This window comes from Urocampus carinirostris, chromosome 3 (assembly GCF_059441175.1).
Source record: "Urocampus carinirostris isolate Australia breed hairy pipefish chromosome 3, RoL_Ucar_1.0, whole genome shotgun sequence".
NCBI lineage: Eukaryota > Metazoa > Chordata > Actinopteri > Syngnathiformes > Syngnathidae > Urocampus > Urocampus carinirostris.
Window position 1 is genome coordinate 45326826 of NC_142351.1, and position 27546 is coordinate 45354371.

The 27546-nt window shown below is 40.4% G+C and overlaps 1 protein-coding gene across 1 annotated transcript in view; it reads right to left on the reverse strand.

The window, feature by feature from the left end:
- cntn3a.2 (contactin 3a, tandem duplicate 2) overlaps nucleotides 1-27546 on the reverse strand; it is a 140892-nt gene that overhangs the window by 110589 nt on the left and 2757 nt on the right. The window contains exons 2-3 of the mRNA XM_088332033.1: nucleotides 11039-11175; nucleotides 5889-6024 (exon numbers count right to left, since the gene is read on the reverse strand). Of these exons, the coding sequence (XP_088188159.1) occupies nucleotides 5889-6024; nucleotides 11039-11102 (200 nt within the window). The 5' untranslated portion in view covers nucleotides 11103-11175. The remainder of the gene's footprint in view (nucleotides 1-5888; nucleotides 6025-11038; nucleotides 11176-27546) is intronic.

The following is a 27546-nucleotide window of genomic DNA, read 5'->3' on the forward strand; positions in this document are numbered from 1 at the left end:
TGAGCGCATTTAAATGAACCCTACATGATATGAATCCAAAATCACAAAACAGCCTGACAATCACCTGTATTATAGTGAATCCAAAACCAGTAGACAGTTATTTCGATTCAGTAATAAAATGCACAGTATATACATTTATACATTTTAATATAAATCAATTCTTAGTTTAGGTCAGAGTTTCTTTATTATTTTCTGTCACGCCCGCCCCAGAAGAAAGAAAACGTCTCTCAACCAGCCAAGACTCAGCGCCATCCCAACCCACAATTTTATAGAAAGTTGTAACCACACACACAAAAAAAAAATGAAATACGTAAACTCACTTTTCGGAAACTTGTTAACAAACTAGCTTTTGGGGTTAAATATGATCAACATTCTCAATGTGCAAATGATACATAACCTGCATAAGAATCTGCTCATTGTGTTGAGTTAATCATGTCATCATTATTATTTTCCTTAATTAATTTTATTAACTAATGTCCTGATTTTTGTCTCTTTATTTCTGTAGCACTTTATGTCCCCTTGAAAACCTTGCAGTGTTTGACTGTTTTATGGTATTTTGGTCTGGAAGTGGTGTACATTTATAGAGCGCTTTTTAGTTCAATGAAGACTTCCCGAAGCCCTTTACAATGTGCTTTAAACGTACCCATCCACACACACACTCACAAACACTACACACACGCACCTACCTACATATCAGAGGCATTAGGGGTTCAGTGTCTTGCCCAAGAACACCTTGAGAGCCGGGAATCAAACATGCGACCTCCCGGGCGAAAGGCCAGCGCTCTACCCTCTGCGCTACTGTAATGATGCAATTTTCAATACAAATGATTGAAAAAATGTAAGATACTGTTTTAATAAAAACAGTTTTGAGACACCCTCTGCCGAACCTCAATGGCATTACAACCCTCAATGTCACGTGATTCAATGCACTCTTGTTTGTAGTGATTTAATGTGTTATGTGCCTCATAAATCTTGCAACACAACAAATTGCTAATAATTGATTTTAATCAATTTTATCGATTCGTTGTTGCAGCCATAGTGTAATAAAATGATTGTGTAACAACAGCCTGAGCAAATGGAAAATTGGATGAACTTTAACGTAAAATAAAGCATGGGTATTTTTTCTGTGCAAGACACAGTCACTTTATTTCCATCTAGATGTCAAGATGCTGATAGATTCAACCATGATTTTTTGCAATCATTCAAATTGATCACTAAAAACGCCTTTTATAGTCTCTAAAACATCCAGATTTAAGGATTACAAGCCCTATGCCCACCAAAGGAATCTTCCCGATGCTTTTATCCCCAGTAAAATTATCTCTTCTTGAACATTTTTTGAAATATAAAAAGAAGCGTCAAATAGCTGAAGCTCATTAAAATGAGCCTTGGTTTTGGATCAAAACCAAACAATCATTGGTCCAAAAGTACTTCCTAATACCTGTTAAAAAGATAAGTCCAAACTCGAAACTTTACTCCAAACTCTGCGAACCTGGTCAACGTAAACATGGTGAAGTTGTTATTACGTGTGATTCTGCAAGCAATTGCTCAAAAGCAAACTATTTGTTTTAAATTTCTTTAACAGACAAAAGGACCAAAAAACTAATGAAGGTCAGTTGTTTTTTTAATGTATTTATTTTTGGCGTATTTGAAGATATTTAGTTTGATTCCTTTATTTAATAATAAATTGTAATTCTACTATGTTGACTATGAATTTGGTCTAAACTGTACCGTTTTGTCTCAAAATCCTGGTCATCCACTATATGTTCTGTATTTTGTGCACTATAAAGTGCACCGGATAAAAAAGTGCACCCCCAAAAAGTCTTCTGTCATATTTTCAACATACATACGGCACACTAGACTATAAGGCGCATGTAATTCAGAATAAAGTAAAGAGCTACTGTGTTTATTTGTGTGCAGTATAAACATTGGGCTCCCTATGTACTTAAAGCATATATTATTCATTTGATTAATCAGTCAATAGCTGATAAATATCGCAAAACATTGTCTGCAACAATAATTGTACCAGCATGGGGCAGCAGTAGCTCAGGAGGTAGAGGGCTTGTCTTGGGATCAAGGGATCCCAGTTCGAATCCCGGCTCGCCCGTGTTACATGTCGAAGTGTCCTTGGGTAAGACACTGAACCCTTAATACCCCCAATAAGCAGGTTAGCGCCTTAGATGGCTGCAAGGCCGCTATTGGGAAATGTGGAGCACATTGTAAAGCGCTTTGGGAAGTCATTGACTTGAAAAGCGCAATATAAAATGCAGATCATTAAGGCGGTGAGGGCACCAGTGGTACAGATGACATATGAAAAGGCACTTATCTTATTTTCAAACTGATTTGCTTGGTGCATTCTGTTAGGTTAAACATAATGCCCCCAAAAAGCAGGTGGGCGCCTTGCATGGTTGACTCCCTATTAGTGTGTGAGTGTGTGTGTGTGTGAATGGGTAAGTGTGGGGCACATAGCATGGTACCATTTGGTACCAATGGTACCATTTAAATGCTAAATGGTCTACATTTGTATAGCGCTTTTCAGGTCAATGAAGACCTCCCAAAGCGCTTTACAATGTGCTTCACACTTACGCAGTCTCTCCACGTATTCACCAGTGTGTCAATAACCTCTCGGTTCAATATGTATACATACGCTAAAACTCCTGTTTTCTCCATTCTTTGAGAGATTGATTAACTTATCAGAGTGCACTATAAAATCAGTGTTTCTGGCACAGTAAGACAGTAAGGTGTATAAGCACAAATGCCTTGTTGAATGTTATCTCTACCACCTGTGATCTGGTGGAAAGGTGTTAGAGCTCTCACCACTACTACCTGTGTTTGATTCTCGTTGCAAACACAGGGTAAATACACCTTTTTCAAAATTCAAGCACTTTTTAATGACTTTCAAAGCAAAAATGGCAATTGCTCCATTACCGTTCAAATGAATGTGTGAATGATGTAATTTGCAGATCCACAAATATATCAGCACATGTGTTTTTCAAGTCCTTAAATATGTCTGCAATCTTTACAGCGCGAGCATGTCAGCGCCATTTTTAAGCAGACTTGGTTTTTTTTTCTTCCTCCCCTCCCCAAAAAAGCGGATGTCATGCAGCCTTCCTATTGTGGAAACTTACAACATGAGAAACAGGAACATCAGACAAAAAAGAGGTGAAAAAAAAACAGGACAACGCAATGGGAGCCCATTTACACTTCAAGAGAAGTAGAAGTGAGGGGCTGAGGGCATGCAAAATCCAACACCGCCTGTTTGACAAGAGACCATGTGGAAACGTGCTCCGATCACCTTAATCACGACACGGAGATACCTCGACTCGTGCACACAGTGAGGAATAATGAGTCTACCTAATAGGCCCAACTATCATTTAGGTCATCTGTGCAGCTGTAATTCAATACATAGCGCAGGTCAAATTTACAGACCCTCACTGTGATTTTTAAGCCTTTTGTGTCCCTTACGAGGGAAAATATTTCCAAGGAGCCTCCCAAAAGAGGTAGGATCTTGACACACACAAAAAAAGAAACAAAGATTAACGGTTGTTTCATGAATTCACTGATTAATGGTAGATGAACACTTGTTTATTTTGGAACTTGCGGAACAACCAACCTGGCATCGCATACAACTGCATTTCAATAACATTTCCCAAAATGTTGTCGTCACAGCCGTACACAAGCGATATCTACATGTAGTGGCAGTTAACAATACTTGCACTTAATAACACCACAGGGTAATTTATAAAAAGGAAGTCAGCCCAGGAAAGTCTGACCCGGCTTGAACCCAAATGTCAAAATTGACATTTTAGGCCGGACCCAACACGGCCAGGCTCGAGCTTAAATTGTTACGTCTACCTCCCAATGACACTGGCCAAATAATTCACCACAGCTACAGTATATGGCAGAAAAATGTACCTTTTTGAAGAAAAATATTTTGTGATTCTAAAAAAAACAATTCCTATTTTAAATGTGTTGTAAGGAATTTGGAACTGTTCTACACGCTGACGTCATCTTCTGGCTTAAGACATCATAGCAGCCTGTCAAGTTTCTTATGTTGCGCATACAAGTATGTCAATTTTTTTAGACACGCTCGAATAAACGTCTTTTTTTCATTTTTTAAGGGGTTTGGGTTGGCGTTGTTTGGATTGCATTTCAAACGGGCCTTTCCTTACTTTTACCATTTTTATGCTACACTAACAAAAAACTGTGTTGACAAGAATAAAGTCACTCTACAACCTCCCCACCTCACCCCTTTGCTTCTACCTAATGTGTTACCGGTACCGAACAACGTTTACAAAAGTAATATAAGAATAAAAAGGCTATTTGAACTCAGTTGGGCATAGTTAAGAAGTACCTCACAGAGAAAATATTATACTATTAAGATTTTAAGGACAACTTAAACGACAGACCCCAACTTTAAGAAAATATTGTTTTAGTTCATAACAAGAATGGTACTTTAAATGTTCTTGATGTGCAATTCACCCCCCACACTGGACCCTCAGCACTTTGCCTCCAGGTGGAACGGTTTCACTGACTGCACAATACGCCACCCTTTTCATGCGCCATTAAAAAAACGCAGGAACTTTGTCAGAACGCGCCTGCTGGACTTCAGCTCTGCGTACCTGGAGATTCTGGTGGAAAAACTCTCTGAACTGGGGCTCTCCTCCTCCATCTGCAGCTGGATAATGGACTTTTTGTCCAACCACCCGCAGGCTGTAAAACTGAGCACCAGATCCCCCCCAGGATGAGTGCTGAGCCCCTTTCTGTTCACCCTGTATACCTCTGACAGTTCACCAACCCACCCCAAGAACATAATTGTAAAGTTTACTGACGACACTACCTTGGTGGGACTTGTCTCTGATGGGTATGCGACAGCATATTGTAAGCATGTGGAGATGCTGACAATTTGGTGTTCCAAAAATACTAATGTTAACTAAAAGCTTTAACTAATACGCAACACTACAAAATCTTGACTTTTGGTTAAAGTTTTACTTGACTTCAGAGGGGCAAGCACAGACCCAGGCCCACTCATCTGTGTGGAGAGAGTCCACTCCTTCAAACTAAACAACAGAGTAATCAACACAGCCAAAAAGATCATTGGCTGCTTTCTACCCTGTCTAGAAGACATTGCCGGCTTGTGATACAGAGCCATTAACATTTTAAAAGACAATGTGAGGGCGCTCCCAACCTGACTTGGTAAAACGGGGCCTTGAGTCTCTCACTTTTACTACCTGATTCTATGCTCTGCTGAAGAATGAGACTTCAGCTCGTTGTGACTAGATGTAGGAGTAAGGGGAAAGAAAAGGGGGAGTAATGGGAATAGTCCTTGGTTATTTAAATTCCGTATAATGAATGGCTTTTTTTTTCATTTGATGATTTGAATTACAACTTCCGGTCATTGCAAGTACTGACACCTTTAAATAAGAGGCAACAACATCGACACCTGCTATTGGTAGTTGCCAATGTCTATCCAATTTGAGCTAAGAAATGCTCTGTGATAGGGAACTTAATGCTAATTAAATGCATTACAATGATACCAAACACAAGAGAGCTTTTGTTTAGTCTCAAATAATTCAATTTCTGAGCGAAATATCTCAACATTGTATCTGGGATTTGAGTTGATCTTGTAAATTATTCCTGGGTGCACAGAGCACAAATTTAGTTGTGGGCGCGCTGGGCTGATTGGAGATGAACCGTTTCAATGATGTGGTGCGATAGCGCTTGAAGAGAGAAAACATTCAACTAGAGCCTCTTGTGGCAAACAGAGCCTGGAGTGCTGCACAGAATAAAATGTTGGAGTTCTGTTCACAAAACCAAATGTTAACATAACATATGGAGGCGGGCTTCAAACATAAAAGAAAAAAAAATAGAAGAAAGAGAATATAGTTTACCTGTACTGAGGAAGCGGGGTACTTTTAGCATCACAAGTCAGGGTTGCTTCTTCCTCAATAGAGTCTACTGGAATAAACAGATCAGCTGGTTCCATTCTCCATCTTGGACCATGGTACATGCCGCTTTCCAGACAATCTGTCGAGGTATTTACAGTTTAAAGAAGTGTGGATCTATTTCCTAAAATCAGGATTGGTAGACCTTTTTCTTGGCCAAATTGATGCACTGTGTAAGAACTTTCAAAGCCAATTTAACAATTTCTCAAAATAACATTAAAAGAGGAAGTCCAGTGTGTGAAGTATTTTGCAGAGCCACAAATGCATCTGCAATTACATAATTTACATTCGTGATTTTCAATCTTGTGTGTGTATTTATCAAGACATATAAATTTTAGAACTCAAATATCTCCTCCCATATTGGTGTTTGGTAAAAATGATAATATGTAACTCAAATTTTCAATTCTTCACTGGAAAACCCTACCTTAACTTTTTTCATTGCCCATAATAAATATCCATAATAAATATGTAATGTGTGCATTAATACACCTTTCATAGTGCTTTGTTTAAGTGTACTATGTACCTGTCCTTTGGGGAACACCTCATAGTGGGCAATAGCATTTCATAGGACAATGCCATGCAAACTAATGGCAGCTTCTGTTAATCCAGGGGGAAAAAGAAATAAAATGCCAAAGTGGGGTCACCAGAAAGCAGTGTCGGCGTCATTTTTTAACAGACTTGTTGGGAACCAAGGCAAAAACTTTAAGGATTGACAAACACTACACTCAAAAGCACTTTTAAATCCTTGAAAACACAAATTCAAGCATATGCAAGTATTTTAAGCATGTGTACGGAAATTGTAAAGTGGAAATTTCAACTTGTACAGTGAACTTCAAAAGTGAAAAAAATCGTTAATAAAATCAGCAGTTCAACAATAACATTAAATACCGTCAGAAAGGATAAAGGGGAATATTGACACACCTAGCGCCAACCGTGTGGAGAATTTGGCCTTGATGCCTTTGGCTGCAGAATACCAACGGCTACGTGCGCTCGCACACCTGACGCGGTTTTCAATGGTTCTATTTTCGTTTTTCGGATCATGTTACTATCCAAAATAGTGACTAAAATATAGTTTGTCACGGTTGCCCATTGCCCTCACTTGGCCACGCCCGTTTGGCGCCAGCAGCAGTTTGTTGCCTGATTGCCTTCCCTCCTATTTAAGCTCAATGCTCTCACTCACCCCTTGTCATTCTGTCAACGGACCTTTGCACCCACAAGACGTGTCTTTTGAATCTGTCTGGTATCCTGCTTGTGAATCCTGTCCGGTTTCGATCCTGTCTATCTTGTCCTGTTTGATATCGGACTCCAGTCTCCAGTATCTGGTATCGATTCTGTCCGTCTCGTCCTGTATGATATCTTGCTACAGTCTCTGGTATCCGGTATCGATTCTGCCTGTATCATCCTGTCCGATATCCTGCGCCAGTCTCCAGTATCCGGTACTGATCCCGTCTGTCTTGTCCTGTTTGATATCTGACTCCAGTCTCCAGTATCTGGTATCGATCCCGTCTGTCTCGTTCTGTCTGATATCTGACTCCAGTCTCCGGTATCGATACCATCTGTCTCGTCCAGTCTGATATCTGACTCCAGTGTATCTGGTGTCAATCTTGTTGGCCTCTGGCTTCCTGTTTTTCCACGCCGGACTTCTGTCTTACGTCTGCCGCCTAGCGATAGCCGAATCACTGGCGTTTGTGTTCACGCGCATGACTGCCCGATTCCCGTGAAATATAGCTTGTGTGAAAAACGTTATGCATCTGGGTCCTCCTCCTGTTCTGGTTCTGACATCTGACATATAGTTAGACAGCAATTACGAATACAGTATTTACTAATGTGCCAAAAGATAAGGCAGAACAAGTGCTCCGTTGCAAAAAATATGAGCCCCGCAGGTGACAGTTCCTTTGTCAACAGACTCTGGTCATTCGCAAACAAAACGGCTGACAGAAGCTGGCTACCTGCTAATCAAGAGCCAGTTTTAAAAATTGTTATTGGTCAAAATGCTTTTTTTTCAGCTATTCTGTGCTGTTGACTTTAAATTTGTTGAGTATAAAAAATGTTAAAGTTGTTTAGTACGTTATGTTTTTCTATGTATTTCAATATTTGTTTCCAGTGTTTTTCAGTGTTAACGTTTAAGTGTTAAATTTGCTTTATTTTTCCCCTTCTAAGTAGGGCTGCATATCGATAACCGGTTTTAATTTGGAATCGGTTCTGCAGTCAACCGATTTCTGAATCGGTGGTAAAACTCCATTCTGGTTCCATTATCGATCCCACCCGGGCTGTGGTGCTAACATAGCAAACGAACACAGCCCAATGCAGGGTCGGGTGATGTCGTTCGATGTGCTATTTATTGTCGCTGCTCGACCAATCATTTCAGCTGCAGGGATGTCGTTGGCTCGCAGTAAACAGTCAAAGGTTTGGCTGTATTTCACTCCAAAAGATGATGCAGAAATATGCTATACTTGCAACAAAGCCATCTCAGCGAAAGGGGGTAACACTACCAACATGCTCAAACACCTGGCTGGACAACATTGCATTAAACTCAAAGAATGCACTGTGTTTGAGGCGATTTGAAAACGGGAGGACACTGCAGACACAGCAGGAAACCTAGCTCGCCTGCTACCGGTTAGCTAGCTATGTTACCTACGTTTTTAGTCGTGACATGAGGTTAATTTAGCGCCCCTGTGTGTATCCAGCTCTCACTTCTGAATACATTCTTTTTATCCATGTATTTAGATCACCCGATCTGCAGTCAGAATCAGGCTGCAGGTAGCCAGTGTGCAGCTGCAGGTATAACAGAGGCCCCTGGTCCAACAGTTTCCCAGTTGCCGCTTCTGTTAGGACTGGCTGCGACCTGTCTCTGTGTCCAGGCGTCCTCTAACCAAAGTGAGAAGGTCTTCTCCACAGCTGGAGACACATTAAGCCCAGAGAAATCTAGCCTCCTTGCTGAAAAAGCAGACCAGCTAATTTTTCTAAAAAGAATGGTTAATTACCTTATGTCCTTTTCCTGAACTGTTTGTTCTCACTTGATAATTGGTGAGGTTCTGATAGTTCTTACTTGATACATTATGACTGTATAATTGATCTCAGTGATTACATTTTTCTAAGTTGAATTCTTACAAAATTCTGATTGATATCGTTCATTCAGAGCTCAGCCGTGTTCCGCTTTGCTCAGTTATGTCCAGACCTGCCCCTGTCCTACTGTCTATTCCTTTGTACTATATCTGTAGTCACATAGTACTTAATTTTCCGTAGTGATAAGGAATTGAATCGATAAGCAGGGATCTATAAGGAATAGGAATCGCTTTATCAATACACAGCCCTACTTATAAGTCATTCATAATAAAAAACAGTAAATTGTAGTATGAATTAAACCATAAAAACAACCTAAAAGGTTGTTCAGGAGCCAAAAGAGACAGCTCTTTTTAGTGAGCTGAGCCAAAAAACCCTGTTATCTAAAAATAATCAGAAATCCCATCTCTTCTACCAACCATCCGCTTCCTCGAGGATAAAAGTAATAAAAGACGTGTTTCGTGTTAAGAGCGCATGCGTCCGGTCCCGGTTTTGATCGCTACCCCGCACACTTGAAGAATTTGACGACCGAGCGCCCAAAATATCAAATTTGTTAGATACACTGCGCCTGTGGCGTTACGCCCTTTTCCTCCAAAAAGTGCCCCCGCACACCTGACGCCAGAAGCAAAATGACAATCACCAGTGGCGTCGAACGCGGTTGCCTCTAGGTGTGAAGGGGTTTTGGCATCCATGAGCACTTCCGCGAACAATGCATTGCGTGTAATGTCACGCGTCTTTTTCCGCGCAAACTAGATATAATGGCAATCAAATGAGAGACGCTTGGAAGTTGCAGAAGCATAGAAGTTGCATTGAGTTGGAAATGTCTTGACTCGGCCGAGGCTCAAAATTGTGACCTCCCAATCTCGCGGGCGGGTGCCCAACCCTAAGGCCACGGAGCTGGTGTATTTATACTGCTCTGCATTGGAGACAGGGTGCACTGCTGCACATTTTGAAGAAAACCTTAGACTTATGTCCTCCTATGGTCGTAAAAATACAGTAAATGAAAGAAACCCTTTTTGGTTTGAACGGGTCGAGAAAAAAAAGGGCCAAGCATGCCTCGAGGCAGTGTTGTAATTTTGAAATCCATCACTGCATACATAGTCATGAGTGTATATTTTTTCTTCATGTATAACTTATATTGTTTCAGTCATTTATAACGCCTTTATTGATTTAGTCATAATTGATGCACTTCGTGATTATCAATTTATTTGAGTGTAATTATTCACTTTGCTGAATACAGATTTCTCTTTTCGATATATCAATTTGCTCCGTTGTTATTAAGTCTTGTTTTAAGTGGTATCTTAAGTTAGCGCTTAGAAGGCCTTAAGTTTTGTGAGTAGCTGCAAGAACCTATCTTGAAAAAGGGCTGCTATAAAGTAGGGATGTTTTCACTACCTTTAAAGTGAGATTTGTGTCGTAGCCTTCCCTTCTAGTATAAAAGAGATGGTCATTCATTCAGACTGGGAACTTGTGAATTATGCAGCTTTGTTTTGGACTGCATTTGTGACTGGGTTATTATGAATAAAAACCTCAACAGAATTGCTTTACTCCAGCACTTATTTTACCCGTCTCACAACAAGGATGTTAAACTAAGAAAAGTCATTCCTCAGCAGCTAGAACATGCTTTGTGCGAGGCTTGTGCGGGGCGTGGAAACAGATCCTTTTGTCTCTTAAAGCCAACTGTTTTTAAATGGTAGGGGAAACCATTTAGAGTGCTTGCACGTGCATTGTTTTTCTATATCTATTTGTGTACTTTGTATATCTTAGTATCGAGCAGGAGATAGACTAGTCATTTTTCAATATTAGGCAAAAACAGAACTAGTGTAAAATGGTGAATGTGTGCACATCAGCTAAATTAGATGAAGAGCGGTGTGTGTTTGTGAATGCATGTCAATATAACAGACTCCCCGACCAACCCCCTCCTACACACTAAAACCAGTCCCCAATTGTTTTCTACAATTGCATGATTTCCATCTCTTCAGTGAGCATCCTGCACCTGTAAATGTGCCCATAAAAATGCAAGTGCAACTTACCTGCCAAATACTTGATGATCGATAACAGTAGAATCTGTTTCCATGGCAACGTCATCTTTGGCATCCAAGGGCAAGTGACCCTTTCATCCAATAAGCTCAGAAATGGCACTTGTGATCTTGGCGGGACAGCTCTTGACCTGTTTCAAAAATAGATTTCTGCGTTAAAATGCTAAACCACGCAGTCACTCATTTTAATATGATGCTTGCGGTTTTCCGCGTCCCTGTAACTAAATCTAACAAAATGATACCCAACCTCGAATAAGGGCTGCAAGTAACGACCATTTTAATCGTCAAATAGTCACCATGAATGGTAAAGCGTTATATAAGTTATGCAAATCAATTTACCATTACCAATTATTGTAACGATAAGTCGGATAATCGTGTAATTATAATAGAATTACTTTTTTCTCAAATTTAGCATAAGGTTGATTTAGTTATGTGGTACTGATGATAAACACAATAAAAATAATGAAATATATGAAAAAAAACTTTTTTGGAACATACACTGGATTTGTAAAATATATATTTACATATAAAAATGCAATCTTAAAACGATCAAGCACGGTTCTCGGACAGTAGAGGCACAAATCCATGAATTAACCGCTGTCTATGTTTTTGGGAACAGGCGGATAAATAAAAAAATAAAATTAAAATCAAGCAAACATTTTCTTTATCCCTGTAGACAAAGAAGAAACACAATAGCAAGTACAACAGTACATAAAACAAATATGATGTCCATTCAGTGAAACCGCAATGTCTATAACAAAAGTACTTAACAATTCTCAATGGTCTTAACAACTGATGTTTGTTCTTCGGACTACAGGGATTCAATTTCCAAAACGTTTGTCAGGCACTGTCGGGCATACCGCTCAAGCTTTATTTTATAGCATAGTATACTTGTATAAAATGTACAATGCATGTGATCAAAACCGTATCAGCTTGAAAATTACTTGAATTTTACCGAGGTGAGTAAAGTCAAGTCAAGTCATGTTTATTTGTTTAGCCCTTAATAGCAAGTAGTCTCAAAGGGCTGCACAAACACAGATTATTGCAAACTACAGACAATTATTACACCATCCCCTGATCGAAAACCCACATGAGGGCAAGGAAAAACTTAAAAATCTCAACATAAAGAAAATGAAAAAACCTTGAGAAGGGACCGCACATGAGGTAACCTCCCTTCCAGGATGACCAGGCTGCAACGGATGTTGCAACACATAATACACAGATATTGAAATATACGTCATTCATAAGCTATGGAATATAAGTGTGTTATAAGCCTGGATTAAAACAGTTCCACTGAAGTTGCAGATCAAGTCAGACTATGTTTTCTTCAACTATCTGACGTGCTCTATGAATGTTCATGCGTCACCCATATACTGCCATAATACGCAAAGTCTGCTTAGGAAACTTTACAAGTGGTGTTTGTATTGGCGGCATTCTGGGTGAAATGCCCCAAACATAATAGTTTTAGGACGCGTGCAGACAGAGACACTATTGGCTATTGCGCATGTGCAACTCTCAGCAGAAATTATATTCATGAAGAGAGGATTCTTTTTGTTCGAAAAACATGTCTGACAACAATTAAAAATTAAATTAATCGTGGACTACAGTACAGCGCTTCGATTATCGCGGTTGATGGGGACTAAAAACCCCTTCCAAAAGTGAAAATCTGCGAAGTAGCGTCGCACCTTCATAAAAACTCCCGAGGGTCAAACTTACCTCGGGGTGACGTCCTTACCAACTGAGAGTATACGGCAAAATAACAACTATAGATCTACAAATAAAAATGCAGAACATAAAATTGCATTTGAATAAATGCTCCTTATTATCATTATAGTTCTCCTTTTAATATGAGAAAATAATATAGCGAACGACTGTCTTGCTGCACCCTAGCATCAGGTATAATCAGGCTCAGACAGGTCTCCATGATGATTAAAATAGAACCTTCCCAAATATAGCAGTTTCACACAAGTTGTGGCTAAAGGTCATCCGTTACATGGGTTATGGATCTGGGGCTGGTGAGATACAGGCTCAGCAGCGGTAGCTTGTGAGGGTTGTTACGTAGCTTAGCTGTAGCAGTAGGACCTGCATCTTTACTACTGCCTTTTCTCCCAACGCCGCCTCAGACCTTTCCCGACTATAACAATCCACGGACCACCTGCTGATGATCACCATTTCTTTTGTCTTTTGACTTACCTCAGAGTCTGATTTAACTGATGAATTGCTTACCAATGTAAAGAGCTGTTAAAATCTTGTTGTTGCCGTGTTTGGCAGTGTTTTTTTTGGTGGACACATTGATTTGTTCAACTGCCCCCCTCTATTATACTGACAAGATACACCAGCCCATCACAGATCGTCACGTCCACCCTACACAAACACACATACAACCTGCCCTTTGTGATAACATTTGCTGTGTACTGTCTGCTCAGAACACAATGTATGATAAGTGTATATTGATGACAATAAAGACAATTCAATTCAAAAAGTGAACCAGCGATAACCGAATTGCGAAGTAGCGAGAGATTATCTTTATTATTGACTTTTGTCATAAACATAGACTAATCAATGTAGCCTTACTTCAAATACAATAACAGACGCATTTTATTGCATTTGCTTCTTTGGTAACAGTAAAATTGCACCCAGAATTGCCTTATAGGGGGATAGCACAAGTAGAGTATATGGCACCCTAGGTAATGTCAGACTATTAGGGGAGAGACCCACAACACAGCTCATCGGACGGATTCGCTTTCTGGGAGCCTGAGGAGACTTGGCCCTTACAATGGGGTGCTATCCAATCAATTAGATCTATCCGCAGTGGCAGAAAATCGTCCCCGTGATTTGCCATGGACCTGGACAGCCGCATGAGGAAGCCATTCCACCCGGGTCCATAATCAGGGACAAGTGTCTGTCTGCTTGGAGCATGTGTTTGCAAATTGCCATGCGCTTGCTTATGGCAGAAGGGAAGTGGGGGCAGATGGAGTGAGTAATGATGCAATTACAAAATGTCAAACACAGGCGCACAAACACAAAACCCCAAAATAAAAATCCTGAACACTGTATTAAGGTGAACGAAGCACACAAACATGAAATTTCCTGCACGTTGCTGCTGACTGCATCCAGGAGCCCGCCAGCTCTACTATTGCCAATATGTATTTTACATTCCATTCAAAGCAATGACTCACTTGTGAAATTAATTTGAGAGTAGAACATGATAAATACTATAGTAAAGCTTTTGGAGAGTTTTCCGTCAGAGTTCCCTGTTCCTGTTCCAGGGGCGTAGTGCCATCACCGTCATTCAAACAGCCTAGCAGGCATGGCTAGCACATGGCAGCTTTTTATGTGCTGATGAACTGCTTTGCTGAAGGACATCTTGTGAAAGTAGTTACATTAAAATGTTGTGCCCAATTCTTGCCCGTGTTATTTGAAAAAGCGTTTCCAACACACTGGGATCTTCAGGAACCAAGAAAGAAATGGAGCAATTATACTAAAAGGGGTCAAATAGGTATTATATATTCACCAAAAATAACATAGCATTGTTCATCAGTTTATAACTTTGACATTTTGTGACAGACAGAAGAAAAGAAGGCTTTGACGGCAGATGGTATAATTAACCTGTGTAGTGGATCTGCATGTTTATGCACAAATGCAGGACTGAAGAATAGGGATCTGCAAGGCGAGAGAACAGGAGTAGGAAAAGAACGTAATATGGAATATTTGAAATTAAATTGTAAATTCTTAGGCAACAGACCAAGATTCCCCAGAAAATAAAATGTAACATGCTACACACGGAGTAAGGACTCACAGGGAAAACCTGGAAAAGACTTCAGGGAAACTGGGAACTCAACAGTTGAGGAATGACGAATGTCACAATTTTTGTCTTTGTATTTTCACAGTTATGTTCTTTAAGTGTTCAACCACTCCAGTAAATTGTCTGCTGTTCCATATCATAATTTGTTATGTAAATGTACTTTCTTAGTAAAAACAAATTTGTGTTATAATTAAGGGCGGGCATGTTAATTGCCTTAACTGATCTTTGTATTTACGATGGTTAACTGTTAACGAATGTTAGTATTTATATTTATACTTCATTGTGAGTCTGCTTCTAGGGCAACACTCTTTGTTGTGTTTGGGAGCGTATAAAAGACATTTATTTGGCATTCAGGAAACATCGAGCGGTGAATGGATCATTATACTGTCTCCTTTTTCAATGTGTTGGGAAGTTTTATATCTGCCTGAAGAGTATATGGTATATTTTGATGCTATAGATGTAAAACCTGTGGGCCCTTTGTGTTGAGCCATAGAGCATGTTATCAATATCATATATATTTCCATACATAAAACTGTCTCTCTGTCTATCTATCCCTTATATACTTTTTTAATTCATCTTATATACTTTACAATTCCACATTGCACTTTACGGATTAAGCTGTGTTGCCAGGTCCACATACACGGTTTACACAAGCACAACAATTTGGATAGGCTGATCATTATTGCATTCAAATCAATGCAACTAAAACGAGGACTAATAGCTGTTGATGCTAACAACAGAGTTCCCACAGCTAAAAGCAAGTTAAAGTTAAGACTTTTCAATGCCTTTTGAAATCAAATTTAAGGCCAAGTCAACAAACACAATTTTCTTGCACAGAATATATGGTGCCTTCTTCACTTTACAGACGGCATGTTGCCACTAAAGTAAACCAGTGAAATATTCTTATGTTTTTGGTTTAAACAAATATCGATCTAACTAATGTGTTCACATTTTTAATTTGGATTTAAGACATTTTAATACCAATTAAGGCCTTATCTTTAAAATAATGAATTCAATTCTCCCCGGGAAGTCACGGAATTGGGTAGTAAAATTGTTGTTCAACATAACCATTATAGAACACACTCTTACCGTATTAGCCTCCATAGACACCACCGCTATGCCGCAAGTGACACTAGACGGGCGGAAGAAGACCAGGGAGGGGGATGAGAATGGTCCTAGAAATTAAATCGACTGAACCATTTCGAGGCATTGGAGTATCCCGATGCTGGGTAGTTCAAATTCAAATTCAATGTGCTTATTGTCATAGCACAGTAAAGAAACACATTTACCTGCACAATGAAATTCCTATATGCTGTCCACACAGTTGCCAGCGTAAAAAAATAGAAACTAAGAAACTATATACATGTATACATAAAATGATATTATAAAAATACAAGATTAAATGAAGTTGAGTGAGACTTCAGCTCCAAAATAGACAAGGAGCTACTGGCTAACCAACTGGGATATAGCGGTGGAGGACAAAGACGAGAAGAGGGTGGAGATAAAATCTTTGGCGAACTCAGATGACGCCAACATCAGGAACAAGGAACACGACCAACTCGACAAGCACCCAGGGTTGAAAGAGCAGCTGGAATAGATGGGGGATGTTAAGGATAGCATGTTCCCCGTGGTAGAGGGGGCACTCAAGGAAGTAAACCCCAAACTGGAAGTGTGGTTCTAACAAATCCGAGGAGCAACATCTGAACCTCAGTCCAGGAGAGTGAAGTCCTAGGAACAGCTAAGATATTGTGCAGAACCCTCAAACTCCAATCCAAACCTGAGTCTGAGGATATCATAAATACCACCCCACCAGGGCCCAGGACGATTTTTTTTTACTACTAGTGCATTTAGAACCAATATGCCACAAATGATCACACCTACATGTTTATAACAATGAGTTACTAATAAATATAATAGTTGCAAGTTTAAATGCTTTTGGATTTGGAATTTCAAAATGTGATTAATCACACGTAAACTTGAGAAGCTCCTGTGATCAAAATAATTAAATGGAATCCAGACAAAGTTGTATGGTCAATTGTGTAAAATATGTTCGACTGCCTACCCTTCTTGAATGCAGCACAAATGCAAGTACACTGTTTACACGCATAGACTGAGTGACTGAGGAAGATGATTGGTAGACACAAAAGACAAGGTCGATGAGAAGAAAAAAAAAAGGAAAATTAAGAGCCGGGGAAAAAACCTGACAAAACAACACTGGCTTTTATGGATCCTTGACTTAAAAGTGGATCATGTAACACATTTTCCAAAACTTTATTCTTAAATTTCCAAGTGAAAGTTCGGGGAACAAGTTCCAAATACACAACGGCTAAACTAAAGTGGAGGAAAAAATTGAGGATACGGTATGAACATGCGGTTACTGTATAAGTGTCCCGTATGTGATGAGGGCAAGGACAGCCACAGTCACTGATTCACTGGCAGTTGTTTACTGCCAAAGACACAAATACAAAATGAAAACACTCACACAGGCCAGCAAAACTCAGTTTTTGAGATCAGGCACACATCTCTACCACACAAATAAATGAATTGTGTGAATAATATACATACATAACGTATTTTCCGAACTGTAAGGGGCACCTAAAAACCCCAAATAGGCCAGAAATTTTAAAGTGCGCCTTATAATCATGTGCGCCTCTCATGCAGACAAAATCAATGTATATATTATTCATCAGTTGCTGACCACAATTGCATAACAATGGTGGCAACAGGGATAAAACCGCATAGAAATAGTTAGAGTACCTGGCCGCTAGGGAGATTGATGGTTGTTCACAATGACAGAACATTCTATGCAACAGGACTGGGGCAGGGAGAGTGTCATATTATATCCGCTAGAGCAGAGGTCTTAAACTCACGGCCCGCCAGCCAATTGCGGCCCACAAGATGAGAGTGTTTAGGCCCCCGCCTAACTATGAAAGGTAATTGGACTGTGTGTATTTTCCCACTGATGTTGCTGTACTCTGTCCTGCCAAAGAAAACAAGTGCAAAAAGCACAACGGTAGGAGACAAAATAGGAGGACCCATATTGACCAAAACGCACCTTATTACTTTTGAAAAGAGGAAAAATAAGTGTAAAAAAGGAAACGAAAAAATAAATAAAAACAAAAGAAAGGACAAAAAAGTGAAAAATGAAAAGAGAAAAAGGAAAAAAAGGAAAAGAAATGAAGAAAAGGCAAAAAAGCGCAAACATGGGTTTTGGGGGGGGGGTCTTTTTTCTCTATAATTCCTTTCTTTTCCTTTTACCTCTCTTTTTCTCCATTTTCCTTTTTTCTTTCTTCCCCCTTACTTTTATTTCTTTTTCCAATGTCTTTTTCGTCTATTTTTTCTTATTTCTTCTTCCATATTTTCTTTTCATTTAAAAAAATCCCTTCTTTCTGTCTTCCTCTGAGAAAGGCTGGGTTGATAATCTGCTTTTTGCTCACTTTCACTCTCCATAGTTTGTTGTCTTCCTTAGACTAATTTTTGGTTTCACTACACATTACAGCAGCACCTAGTGGACAAATAGAAAACACTGTCACTTTAACAACAGCTGAACGTTTTTATCAGCTGTGTTTTTGTGGAAAACATAATTTAGCCCATCCTTACCCAGATCCTAACTTCAGCGCCGACCAACTCAATCGTGTTTGGGACCCTGTACTAGAGCACTAGGAATACAGACGGCACACTTGTTTTTAGTCTAGAACCAGATACGATGGGGAAAACTGTGCATGTACAAAACTAGCATGATCAGAATCTCATTATGGGAAAGGTGTCAATCGAAAGGGCAGTGCTAACTACCATATTGAGAATAATTGAGTCTTTTTATTTCCAAACGGATATAATGTGTCAAAACGGATTACAAGAAGCAACGTCCAAGCAAGCAGAAATGTTTAGGGCGGATTCCTTTTTATCTGTCGGCATTATCCTGTGGTTTAAAGTAAATATTTTACATGGTGGATTCCATGGATTGTCCTTGATGTAACACAGCCATTAATGGCGGACTTTCGGAGAAGTTGAAGACGGGCAGGGGACGTAATGGTGAGTTACGCCGGATTTATAGTTTCCGAGTATCTTGTTTCAGACTGATGGTGAGGTTTCTCTGATGATTATATTTTGGAATCATATCTTAAATCCCAAGAGTTTAAGCTTTCCAATGATACGGGACATGACGGATTTCGTGACTTGTGACATCAAAAGTCCAGCGGACCGCCGGCGGGCCGTCGGAACATTAAGGGGCTAGGTACCATATACTATGAAAACTCTTTCTGTGCACCATCTTTTTCTATAAATATGTCTCAATGTGTGCTCGTGCGGCTTATGTATGTACAGAATAATTTTTCCTACCAAAATGTACTGGGTGCAGCTTGTTATCAGGCGTGACTTTTAGTCCAAAATGTACGGTAAACAAAAGGCATACCATGTCATTGCAGGACTAAGATAAAAATTAAAAAAGAATGTCTAAAATGTGGTTCTGGCAATTAAAAATGTATTATGACATTTTCTAGAGTCAATATATTTTTTAATCGTACTTGTCTATACGTCAGTTATTCATCTCTTACTTTTATACCATACAAAATGCCACTGAAACCAGCAGCAACACAGAATGAGTAAATATCTTCAGGATGGGTTCCATATTCAGATTCAGATTCAGATTCAGATCTACTTTATTGTCATTCTAGGGCACGTACACGGCAGTAATGATGGTCGCGCTAAACTCCCTCGGTAGGTAGAAGGGTCTGCAGATCACCGTCAAAAGTTCAATGTCTTGTGAGCAGTGATTCGAGATTATCTTCGCATTTCTACACCAGTTGTTGTTTGTATAAATGCATAGACCGCCACCCTTGCTTTTGCCGGTGAGCTCGCCGCTTCTATCAGCGCGGAAAGCAGTTAGCCCCACAATGCTAACCGTCATTCGGGATAGATGAGTTTAGCCATGTCTCCGTCAGAATTAAAGCACAACAGTTCGTCAACTCGCGGTTCGATGAGAATTCCACTTGTAAATGGTCCAGTTTGTTGTCCAGGGAGCGGACGTTGGATAGGAAAATGGATGGTAGAGGCGTTTTGAAGGGTTTAGCCTTCATCCGAGCCGTTAGCCCGGCCCGACAACCTCGTTTCCTTCCCCGGTCACAGCGCTTCCGCTTGCCACTTTTACTCGCTGCTTTGTAGGCCGCTGTGTTCTGTTGACGTAGCACTCCGAGGCTAAGTAAACACTCCAGAGTGATCGTCGAAATTTGCGCTGGATTTCTGGATGTTCGCATATCCAGCAAAAAACTGCGATCGTATATTAATCTGCAGTTAGAGTTGTCTTTGTTCGCCCTCATAAACTGAGTCGAAGATTGGGGTTTTTGACCAGAATGTGAGAAACTGTCGGGAGCAGATGCAGCCATACAGGGCGCCGCCATATTGAATGTATTAACAGCAATAGCCATCTGCCATAATGTCAGAGGACGCAAAAACATATGCACACGCCGCCGTGTCAATACACAGAGGTAAGATCATCACTAAAAAAAATCCAGCCCGACCCGCCCTGCAAGTCGTGGAATCCGACCCGAAACCCGACTATATAACTTGATTTGAGGGACTCGGCCCAAAGGGTTTCGACCCGAAAACTTTATTTCGGCCCTGTGCGTACTTCGGCGCCAAAGTGGGGGCTTCGGGTTTATTTCGGGCCAAGTACGTCAAATCAAGTGTGCACCTGGAAGTGCGGCGGCGATTTTAAGAGTTTCAGTAAAGTGCAGCAAAACAAAACTGATTGAAATGTCACCAAAAAGATAATCATATTCTGCAGATTACAAGATGCAAATAGTGAAATATATGGCCGAAAAGCAGAAAGAAACTTTGTAAAGCTTGTAAGCTTTTGGCAAGAAGCGGAAATGACGTCTGGCGTAAGGGACGTAGAGGTGGAAAGAGGAAACGGCGCACCCTCTACCGTGACACAGAGGGTGAAAATGTCTTTGGATTTCGTGATTTCAAGTTTGGTAAGCATTTTCTTGATGGTAGTTATCTGAATATTATATCATTACTCTAGTAGAAGTAAAAAACAGTCATCTAAATATTTACTTCAGTAAAAGTGAGTGCATGCTTTGCAGATCCTCTACAAAGGGAAAAAAAAAAAAAAAGAGAGAGAAGCCTGACCCCGCCCGGCCCGACGTAATGATTGACATTCTATGCCCGAACCCGGGCCCAAGATCTTCGCTCTACTACACACACACACTCACTTTTCATTTAGAAGTCATAAATCGTGACGCGCGGCTCATTGGTGGTCTAATCCTTAGAGAGCCCGGTTCAGAGCACTACTTATAGAGGGTCTAATTGTTTGTCAGCTGCCTTGGATGTCAAGTCCGACAAATGGAGTCTCAGCCCGGATTTTCTTTACCAACTTTCATGCGTGCTCCGGTTTCCCCCTGCACCTTCAAAGTCGGCCAAATTGGATTTTTATGCTTCCTTCCTTCCTGCCATCCTGCAAAGCACGCTGTAACTCAGCCTTCAGAGCGCAATGTACAGTCGGTTGGCACCTTGAGACTGAGGAGTGATGTGTTGAGGGCACACTGCGTACTACACAGTCCGCCTACATTGCAGGTGTACACTATAAAGTGAGTTTTTTGTAGGGTAGTCATCGTAAAAATGTTCCCATATTTTAAAAACTGAGGCTTTACATACTATGAGACCTTTTTTTTTTCTTTTTGTCTTCATGAGGTGGATTGTTGCAAGCCACAGGATCTCCCAAGCTCCAGTGCCCATTGGGGCAGCGCCTCGCCTGCCAATGCCTCTTTGCCGTGTTGCCTCGGCTTTCGCCTACAAGCTTCGCGATTTCTGCCATGTGCTCCGAATGTCCAAGGGAGGAAAATCAATGAAGCGCGGGTCAACAGTGCAAGAAACTAGGATTTCCTTTAGCAGCCAAATGTCTCGTTATCTAGTGACACGGAAGAATTGCCGGATGAGATTCCCACTCTCCCTATAGAGTAAGAATCAGCGGGGAAATGTCTACGAAAAGTAGCGCACCGGGAGGGTCACAATCAACCCAGCTGTAGTTGTTTTCAATCAAGACAGCAAACCCTAAAACTGCTAGGGACAAGCAACTGTTAATTGAACATTGACCGTTGTTGTTAGTCGAAGCCGATTCATCTTTTACTTGTGTTTTCTTTGGTCTGAACTCATATTAATTGAATGCCTTCCTTGGTTGTTGCCTTCTAAGCCCGTGCCTCTCCTTTTCGCTCCTAGACTGCACCAAAAGCCAGTGTCTCCAGCCTCACGCTCATCCCACTTTCACAACCCATTGTCAGATTCAGCAAGACTCCCTTTGGACTCGGGTCTCCCACACCTACACAAGCACTTAGTTAATTTTTTTTCTGTAAATCCCGTTCTGTGACATCGGGGTCTGTGAGTCTGTTCCTTGGGTGTCTGATACATTTGGCTACTTGTACCAGTTGAGCCTAACACTGATTGGAAAATAGTCTCAATAATTAGTCACCTGCTGCCAAAGTAAAATAGTCAATAAGCTGACATTTAGGGTTAGAAAGATTCCAAGCATTTATGTATAGTGATTTTTGTTACCCTTGTGTGTCCATGTTAATGGCAATTTACTAAATACTGACTGCTGCGCTAGTTGATTAAGATTGACAGCAAAGTCACAGTTCTCAAAGGAGTAAATTAATCACGGCACTATGTGTTACTTTTCCTAGACATTTCCCCATTGACTCTGCCAAGACCATGATCTTCATACAACTTTTTCACAGCCAAATTCAAGCAGTTTTAAGGACTTTCAAAGCCAAATTTCCAATTTCTCCAGTACCATTAAAAGAAAAAAAATGTAATTTGAAGAGCCATAAATATCTTAATATATGTGATTTTGAGCCTTGCGCGTGTCTTTATCAAAGCATATGATTTTTATATCTGAGGTAAATTGCGAATATATTTGTTTTGGAAAAAATGGCGGTCGATATGACGGTAATATATAGTTTATATGTTAAGTTTCATGAAGTTTTCCCCAAAACAAACACTGGGAAATGCTACCTTCAATTTTTGCAAGGCCCATAATAAATATTTATGATTGATACCTAATCTGTAGGGAGCGATGACGCTACATAGGAAAACGCTGTAAGGCTCAACAAAACTTGTTGAGGAACATGGCAACAATTTGAAACATTTACAAGCACTTACGCCAAAATTCAAGCATGATTCAATGCTTGAAAACCTAATATTAAAATTCTAGCATTTTCAAGGATTTTAGGCACTAGTGCAAAGAGACTGTGGGGATTTTGTCCATCCATTTATGAAAAGGAATGTCTTAATCAAGGCACTCTGTGTTACTTTTCTGTTTTTTTAAAAAATGCAACAAACGGGTGTGAATGAGTTAGTTTTTTCTAGTAGTTTAATCCGGTGTGGTTCGTACTAAAATAATGTTGAGTTTCTTACTTACATGTGCGCATGCTTTTATTCAGATGCACAGTCCAGGACTTACAGTCATCGTGATTCGTGTCTCATGTACACCGTCGCCAATGCTTACCACACACTACGCAAATTCGCAGCTCGCGCTGAATAATACCGCTAATGATGATGGCGACGCAAGGCGGTGTGAACGCTTCGCCGTGTGAATCACTCACCGGCGTAGCATATACACACTCCCTTCCAGTATTTCAATAACATGACAAAAGAAGACGGTGACATCCGCCACTTCTATCGAGCTCCGCCAGCAAGCAAGTAGGGTGATGCTTAAACAAACAGCGCAGCTGGAAGAGTGGGAGTCGACTTACTTTGAAGGGCTAAGCTGCATTCATCACAGCTATTTCAGCTGACTTGGTGGCATACCAGTCTGCAATTACCCACTGAATGGGTACGAGCGCCCGAGTGTGCCCGTATTTGACCAATACATTTCTGAGTGCATAGTGCTGGTCAAAGCTACAGCACTATAAATAGGATTTTATTTGCCCGCTCTAATTCGACTTAGTCCGTGAAGTAAACAACACATAGGACAGGTAATTGTGAAGAAAATGACAGATGTCAAATTCAATGGAGCGACCACCCTAACCACCCTCAAATCACAGAATCTAATTCTATGCTCCTGAAATTAAGACAAATAAATAATAAAGGATTGGCATGGCAGTGTAGTGGCTAGCGCGTGCCAGGCACAGTTCTCAGGTCATAGGTTCAAATCCAGCTACCAACCTTCCTGTGCGGAGTTTGCATATTCTGGGGTTTCCTTTGGGCACTCCGTTTTCCTCCCACATTCCCAAAAACATGCATGTCAGGTTAATTGTCCGGTACAAATTGTCCCTAGGTGCGAATGTGTGAGTTGCCCGTCTCTCTGTGCCCTGTGACTGGCTGGCAACCAGTTGTGGGTGTCCCCTGCCCACTGACCGAAGATAACTGGGACGGGCTCCAGCACTCCCGTGACCTTACTGATGACAGGCGGTGCAGATATTGGATAGATGGAACAATAAAGGACTTAGGCATAAACAGTATAGCAGGTTGGGCAAAATTTGGAGTTGCTGCTTGAATTAAGTTCCAAACTTGGCAGGGGCCCGGCAATATTGAAACATGCCAATGCCAATATTGAGTCATGATTATAAAATGTATTCGTTCAGAACTTCTTCATGTATTTAGTCATATTTATGTAGCATCAGTTGTTTTATTTTATAATATCACCTTACTACTTTCAGTGGAATATGCAATAAAAAAACAGGAAACATCCATTTTAATTCATTAGAAGATCAAGTAAAAGTAAGTCAAGTCCAACTTGGAGTTACGTTGTATTTCAACAAATACAGTTGATTTTCTTAAGGGTTGAACGGCTTGAGTAAGATTTTCTGAAAGATGAAGAGGCGGTCGACAGTAGGCAAGCGCACAATTGAACTGTATTTTCGAACCTAAAGTACATTTTCACTCAGGTAATGGACTTATGCGTTTTTGCTGTAATTCATAGTTTTTTGATCATTTGAAATTGTGTATACAACCATTTTTGTGCGCGGAAAACAAAAGGTTTGTTGTTAGACCGATCTCGTTTTGCCCATTTAGACTCCAACCTGAATCGCCTCCGTCACTGCTAGCAGACGACAACGTCAACATACAGTAGATTGCTTATATTGTCACGGTATTCTACATAGTCTGTTTTGCTATGAGTAAATAGGTTCCACATTGTGTTTGTAAGGTTTAGTATCTCTTAATCAGGGGAACTGCAATCGTTGATGAAGTTGACAGCTATAAAAATTGTGCATTCACTATACTTTCACAACATCAAAAACTTCTTTCTATTTTTTTTTCGCTTAACAGACTTCTAAAGAGAAATTTAACAGATCAGAAGCATTTGGCCGATTGGTTTTGATGTTTGAAGGCTGACAATCAGCCAATTCTAATTGGCAGTTGGTTCATCTGTTGGGCTTGCAAAAAATGCACAACAATTTCTCAAATCATCGGTATTATTTGAAGCACATATCCATTTGAATTTCTCGGAGGGGATGAACACATCCATTTATTATCAACCAGTCAATGGTTGCCGTGTTTCCCACTTGTCCAAGGTCAGGTTCTGAATAAAAATAAAAACCTTAAAAATGAAATAGCCTTTTTAGCAGGTACCAGTTTAGTTTGCAACAAAATACGACAGGTGTGTGTATGTGTATTTCTGAGCTTTAACCAACTAATTACAAATCATGAAAACCATTGAAAAGGGTATAATAAGAGTTCAGTTTGAAATAAGGACATATGAGGAGGAACCAATTAAAAAGCTAAATTATATTAGATAATGAGCGAGTGAGTTTTCTGTTCCTGTGTGCCCTGTGACTGGCTGGAAACCAGTGCCCACTGCCCTAAAATGGCTAGGATTGGCTCCAGGACCCCCGGTTTGTTTGCAGTATTATGCTTTATCATTCTGCCCAAGTTAGTAATCTACCCAACATATTACAATCATAAATGACAAGGGATCTTTTTTAAACACAACACATTCACATATTCACACACAAAAACAATGTGGGAAAACCATTTTTGAGTTTGCCTTTGAATGTGTTAACCGAGGGGTGTCCAAACTTTTCAAGCAGGACAGATCTGGTAAGCTGAAATTGTGTGAGGGCAGTCTTTAATAAATTCACCCTCCGTGAAAGGTTTGCAGTGCTTGGCAATCAGCACATTGTCAAAAATGGGATACTACAGGTAATACAGATGATTCTCATCTCATCTCTTATCTCATTAGCTGCACTGCTTATCCTCAGTAGGGTAGCGGGGGTGCTGGAGCCCATCCCAGCAATCATCGGGCAGTGGGCAGGGGACACCCTGAAGTGGTTGCCAGCCAATCGCAGGGCACACAGGGACAAACAACTCGCTCGCCCATTCACACCTAGGGACAATTTGGACCAGCCAATCCACCTGAAATGCATGTCTTTGGAATGTGGGAGGAAACCGGAGTGCCCGGAAGAATCCCACGCAAACACGGGGAGAACATACAAACCCCGCACAGTAGGTCCGGTAGCTGGATTTCAACCCACACAGGAGACCTTAGAACTGTGCCGCACACGCGCTAACCACTGCGCCGCCGTGCTGCCCTACGGATGATTCATTTTGGTTAATCATCTTTAGATGTTACTATATTTTTTGACCTGTGTCTCAAGTTTAAATACATGTTCATCATCATTTTTTTGAAAGATAACAAATACTTAAGTGAGCAAAGATGATCTTCTCTTGGAACAAAGCATTTTTGAGTACCTGACTTTTTTCAGTATTTTAGTGAAATAGTAATCATTTCAATTATGCGCAAAATGTATTTATCATCTATGCAGTAGTCTTACACAGCTACATTAAACCAAAAATAGTTATTAAATATATGCCCTATAGTGTTTTCCGCACATTTGCCTAACATGCGAAAGGTCCCCGAAAAGATGTTGGTCTGGAGAGGGATGGGCGCCGTTAGGCTGTAGTTGTATGTATTTCTTAATTCATCTCATCTCATCTCATTAGCTGCACCGCTTATCCTCAGTAGGGTCGCGGGGGTGCTGGAGCCCATCCCTGCAATCATCGGGCAGTGGGCAGGGGACACCCTGAACTGGTTGCCAGCCAATCGCAGGGCACACAGGGACAGACAACTCGCTCGCTCATTCACACCTAGGGACAATTTGGACCGGCCAATCCACCTGAAATGCATGTCTAAGACATATTAGCTTAGTATTTGGACTAATCATTCAAACACATTACACTTTCCTACACAGTACTCCAATTTTCCCTAAGGTGAGTATCATATGACACAACTCTCACCTTTTTCTCAGTTCTTGTAGAGTGACCTAGAGTGCATACTGACCGATCTCTGTAGTAGTTTTTGTAGAAGTATGTAGTTTTTACTTCAGTTTGACACAAACATAAACTTGAGTACTCGTGCACTCACCAGCTCTGAAGCCAGCAGAGACATGATTAGTATGAATATTGGACGAGCTAATGGCTTACAAGGCTCACCTTGCAAGTAAGCAATGCCAGATTTGTGTTTATTTAATTAACAAAACTTAAAATTCTTCGCACAATGTAAAATCATATTGTATGAATATTTATTGTGAGCATAATATTATGAAAATCTATTCTGCCCTCTTTTCTTATAAAAATAAATGCAGTGATTTCCAGTTGCAAGGGTGACACATTTGATAGATGCCAAAATGAAATGTATCTTTCATAAAATTTGGGTTAATATTGCCTTCCAACCAGTGAGCTGTGTTTTGGACCCTTTTTAAAA